The 5,724-nt window shown below is 37.0% G+C and overlaps 1 protein-coding gene across 1 annotated transcript; it reads right to left on the bottom strand.

The window, feature by feature from the left end:
• Positions 1-3,027: 3,027 nt before the first annotated feature.
• Positions 3,028-5,454, bottom strand: LOC107954352 (zinc finger protein BALDIBIS). The gene is made up of 3 exons (XM_016889886.2): positions 4,963-5,454; positions 4,483-4,879; positions 3,028-4,330 (listed from the first exon to the last, which is right to left on the bottom strand). The coding sequence occupies exons 1-3, from the start codon at positions 5,084-5,086 to the stop codon at positions 3,334-3,336; spliced, it is 1,518 nt and encodes a 505-aa protein (XP_016745375.1). The 5' UTR covers positions 5,087-5,454; the 3' UTR covers positions 3,028-3,333.
• Positions 5,455-5,724: the final 270 nt, after the last annotated feature.

The following is a 5,724-nucleotide window of genomic DNA, read 5'->3' as shown; positions in this document are numbered from 1 at the left end:
TGTCTTCCCATTGTTGATTCTCGAATTTCATAATGAGAGCTTTCTAACAAAGTTGTGAACCCACCGCACAACTGTGTGGTTGGACTTTTAACTTCTTATTCTGTTCTAGCATGAATTGGAATAGTTGTTTACCTACAATCACTTTCATCAATGTCTACAAACTCAATGTATAACTCAATTATAGGTGATCCAATAGCATTATGCGTCTGGACCATCGCCTTAATTACCATTGGACCCCTAACATTAAATATTTCACATTTCACAGGGTCCTATGACGCTAAATATCTATACTTCAAGAAGGAAACTTTGTGGCTCAGATTGCCCACTTTTCACCTAATTCTTACCCAAAGCTCCAACACTTGAATGTTCGGGTTGAAAGTCAGTTGCGTTGTATATGCTGATGAAAAATTACCCCAATATTGATGCTACGAATTTCACCATCGTAATAAACAACAGCATTAACTTGTCCACTCATTTTCAACTAAATAACTTGTTTCACATGTTTAAAAGTAAAACATTATGCAAAAAACTAGAGTATTGATTATCCATTAACAACAATAACGAAACTTACTTGATATAATAATGTGTTTTGGGCCGATTTATGAAATTCAATTATTTCACGTAAACAACTTTATCCTTACGTAAATCTCCTTCTACCGACAATCTCTTCAAATTTTCAAGCTCGAACGTCTCTAGTAGAATGGCCAATCGCTTTATAGCAAATACTACCCCAGATATCGAACATAACTTAACATCGATACAACAGTTTTAAAAATAAAAACGCGTGTTCTTAGAAGCATTTTCAAAATAAAAATAAAAAATGTACATCGAGATGTCTGAAAATATCCTGTAATTCCCAGGATATCTAAAAATGAGGACTGAGATTCCCAGGGTTTTTAAAACTTTTCAGGTGGGTTGAAAATGAGAGAGGAAAAATGCTCTGCCTCGGGCACTTTTTCACTGACGCTTTTAATGCATATTTCTGCCAGATTACTGAAAGTGCGCCCTAGGCAGAGCGTTTTCCCTCTCCCATTTTCAACCCACCTAAAAAGTTTCAAAAACCCCGAGAATATCGGTTCTCAATTTTCAAATATCCCAGGATTCCCAGGATATTTTCAGACATTCCGAAAGCATGTGTGTTTTCCTTCTTTCAATCGTTGCCCATTTGATTCCTTATATAAATGGGGGTTTTGCTCCCCCTACTCCATTAACTCTCTCAGTAACCTCCCGTCACCCCTAAAAATTTTTCTACATCATTGTTTATATTTTACTTTCAAGTTTTTAACTTTTTCGACAAACATATTTATTTCTATTTTAAGGTGTTTTTGAGTTCACGATGATGTGGTGACCTTCTAAAACCCACATTTTTATCTGTCGTGTCGGGACGGAACCATCGCATTAGAAGCCCATCGCATTGCAACTTAGGCTCCGAGTTTTCGGTACTTATACAGTCTCGGGTTGTAGTCTAACTACAAGTCTTAGTTGACAAATTTTAATGTGCAGTCACAGCTTGGAATATGACTTGAGAGCCCACTTGACGGTGGTTATGCGGTCACTGGTTAAAGTTTTGCTTAACCAGAAGTGGATGCTTTATAGAATTGATACATAAGTTTGAGATCATAATTGTCGAGAAAAACTCAGGGGCTTTCTAGTATAATCTACATATTCTTTTTCTCCATCACCACCAAAGGCAACATAGTCGACCTCCCTCTTATTCAAAACCAGTGAAAAAGATGGGGCCAAGTGCATTGTTAGGGGGCGAGCGACTGTCGTATTAGACAAAAGTTGGAGGTTGTTTTGACTTGACAATGGTTGTTGTGATTAAATCACTAACTAATAACTACAACTATTGTCATCTTGACTTGACCTCCAACTATCGCTGTCGCCCTAAATCGATCTCCAGCTTCTTTCTACCAAAACCAACTTTATCACTATTTCGGACAATAGAGAGGTTACGGATCCTGCTTTTGGTAAAAACGGAGAAAAAAATAAGTTTGTTATACTGGAAAGCTTTTGACTTTTTCCTTACATTATCACTCAAACTTCTATATCGGGTTTACAAATTACTTTTCTGGTGAGGTGGAACTTGAACTCGTGACCACATAATCACTGTCAGTGGATTCCCAAGTTATACTCCAAACAGTTACCCTACATTAACATCCATCAACTAAGAGCCCTACTTATACTTCAACCCATGATAGTATATGCACCGTGAACTTAAGGCCCGAGTTGCAATATGATGGGCCTCTAAAGCAATGGTTCCATCCCGACGCAACAAGTGAAATGTATGGGTCTCCGAGCGCTATCGCATCACCATCAACTTACATATATCTTTGAGCTATCACAATGTCTACCTCAAACACAAATACAAATAAATCGGCCTTCCATTAAATCCTAAACCCTAACAAAACCCTAAAATTCATTTGCTACCCTAAAATACCCTAAACTTTAAAAAATAACCCTAACAAAACCCTAACCCAAACCCTTAAAAAAACCTGATCGTAGAGAGAGGAGAAAACGTGCCTATTCCGATAAATATACTTAAAATCTATAAATTATATTAAAAATAAAATAAAAATAAATAATCTAAAATAAAACATATATAATAAATTTTTAATTTCATTTATAAAATTAGACAAAATATTTTTACCCTCTCAACATTATAATTTGGGAGAAAAAAATTAAATCAATAAAATTTAACCTAATTATAAAAATGCTAAACAGTGAATTTTCGCTACTGCTAATACCACCATTTTTTTTATGACAAAAGTATTTTTGGTGTTGGTTTTACAATTAATAAAAGATAATTTTCTTAAAAATATAATCACCCCTTTCAGTAATATTATTTCTACATATACAATATTCTCTTGTATTTTTCATCACCTCATGCAAATTGCAAAACAATTTTTTTTTTCATGCACGACACGAAGGAAAAGTGGGTATTTGAGAAAAAGCAAAGAAAAGTGGGTATTGATTGAGTTGAACAATTTGACATAGAAGAAAGGTCAGTCATAGAGGCTGAAAACATAGGTAATTGTCTGATTTTATTTGGAGTCCAGCTAGGAAATTTGTCATAGCCGTCACAGTAGAAGGGATGAAAAGACGGTGCAAATTAATGAAAGTTGAAAGAAAAAAACACAGGAACTATAGTAGTAATAAAAACGGTGAAAAATCTACGTGCATGGAGGGCCCAAACCACTGCCAAGTCTCTTTTTCTCTTCAGTCTCTTCCACCACCGCAGTCAGTGGCCCCCCATCACCTTTCACAAGACTCCATTTCCCAGTCCATGACTCGTTGTTTGATTTACATGGTGTGAGTGTCCACTACTCTAAATCAACTCCATGGGTGAATGGAACCCATTGAAGCAAACTTGGCTAGCCCTTGTTGCAACAACGGTCTGCTTGATTCACCTCCCACACCAAGAAAATCCCTGGTTAAGCTCAATTCAACTTCATTTGAATTTGTGTTATTCAGCTTCGATGCAAGTACAACCGCTTGGCCACCTTGTTTTCCTTTGCTGCTGGCGTTTCTAACAAATGAGCTCGACTTTAAATCATCTAATGCAGACCCGTCTTTCACAATGGTTGCTTGATTTGAGGACAGTGAACTCACTAATTCGTTTATGTTGTCAGATTGGTCGTTTGCTCGCTTGAATAGCTTGTAAACATGGTTCTTGTTTTGGTCGTAAGTGTTGGAGCTCATTAACCCAAAGCCACTGTTATTAATTGCTGGGTTGTTTCTTGTAGATCCCATCTGGGCTGCTTTTTGCAAGAGTGCAGTGGCTGACATGTGAGTGTAGTTTTGTTGTTGGAGACTATTGTTGGAATACAAAGATGTTATGGATTCAGACAAATCTCCCTTGTTCTCTTCTTCTTGTTTTGGTCCATGTCGCAATGCTGACATGTTGAGGTTTGCACCTGCAAATGATGCATCTTCTGGGTACTTGCCGAGCCATTGTGTAGTCAGTGATCCAAACATGTTCATTGGTGCCATTCCCAAGTCAGGAAAGCTTGTAGATTTTGGTGCTAAGAAAGCGTTTGCATTACTGGGGATACCAAATGGGTTAACTTGAGAATTAGCTTCGTCAAGCCATAACTGTAGCCTTGGCTTTTGCCCATTTGAGTTGAGGTTGTCGACTAGCTCTAAACCACCGAACTCTGGCCTAAACCCTGATGAAAATTGGTGCATCCCATTGTTATTGGCCCCATGTATCAAATCATTTCTAAAGGATGCTGCCGCTGGGTTAACATTCGTTGAAACCGAGGTGAATCTCGCACTTTCTTCAGCTAAAGCATCGCAGAAAGCTCTATGAGTTATGAAGCTGTCCTTCCTGTATGATATAAAAAGAAAGCAACTAATAAAAACCCTTGTCGAATCGTTAATTAAGAGCAGCCATTTTAGGGTCAGACCTCATTAAATACTTCAACAAACTAATTATCATACGAAATTCCCCATAAACTATATATAAGCATTTGGAGTTACCTGGAAAAGAGAGTTCCACAGTCACATCTATACTCTCGAGTGCCACAAATCTTACTGTGAGCTTTCCAGTCCGACTGAACTGCGTATTTCTTGGAACATTTCTCACACTTCCATTTCTTCTCGCCGTGTTTCCGGCTGAAGTGCTTCTTGATGCCAGTGAGGTCTCCTAGAGCTCTGGATGGGTCATGGTGAACGCAGGTCTTTTCAGGGCAGATGTAAACTTTCTTTCTAACTTCTTTGTTTGTTCTTTGCTTCAGCTTCCATGGCAGATTGTGACCTCTCCTATGGAGTTGTAAATTCTGGTCCCTTTGGAAACCTTTGTTGCAAATTTCACAGAGGAATCTGTTGGTCGCCATGAGAGATTTTGGGGACAAAGCTATAACCTCTGCATCTGGATCTGCTTAATTCAACAAAAATCCATCAAGAAAATACACTTCTAAAAGTTAATAATAGTGATAACTTGATATTACATAAACTTGCCTGGTGTTCCAGGAAAATTTCTTTTCTTCTTCACTGGATTAGGGTTAGGGTTTGGATTTGGCTGTTGAGCTTGAGCTAAACCTTTGACAGTTGAGGGAATCGAAAGCCCATCTTGAGACAACATTTCTGATATACTTTGATGAATGGAAGCAGCTTCGTGAAACCTAAACTAAACTACTGCTTCAAACCTGGTGATTTAGTTTGTACTAGAAAATAGAAGAAGCTTAATTTGCTACAAAGCAAAACACAACCCAACAGATCTCTATCTCTATGGGTTTTTCCTTTTGGATTCTGAAAGAAGGGAAAGATTGATTTTTGAACTTTTTCTAACTCAGTGAAACTATATATATGTATATGAATATGGGGTTTGGTTGAAGAGGTTGTTCAGTTTTGGCTTAAAATTAACCCAAAGAAAAAACCAAAAAGAAAGGTAGCTGGAGGGAATATTTTTTTTTATCTGCTTATCTTACACGAGCTCTCTCGAAGTCAGTCAGCCATAGACTCAGCAGGACCACCTTTATATATAAGTAATTCTGATATATAATTATTATTTTATTTGCAATCGTTTTAAAATGCTACATGTGAGAGAGATCATGCAAAAAGGTCAGATGAGGTGAAATTATAAAAAAAAGTAGGTAGGGATCTGAACAAAACAAAAAAGGAAAAATTGTAAGAAGACTGTAAATTCACCCCAAGTATATATTTCATTAAATAGTTTATAATAAACACTTACCTTTTTAAAAAATAATTATATAATAGTCA

This window comes from Gossypium hirsutum, chromosome D07, assembly GCF_007990345.1.
Source record: "Gossypium hirsutum isolate 1008001.06 chromosome D07, Gossypium_hirsutum_v2.1, whole genome shotgun sequence".
Lineage (NCBI taxonomy): Eukaryota > Viridiplantae > Streptophyta > Magnoliopsida > Malvales > Malvaceae > Gossypium > Gossypium hirsutum.
This window is presented reverse-complemented; position numbering and strand designations above follow the sequence as displayed.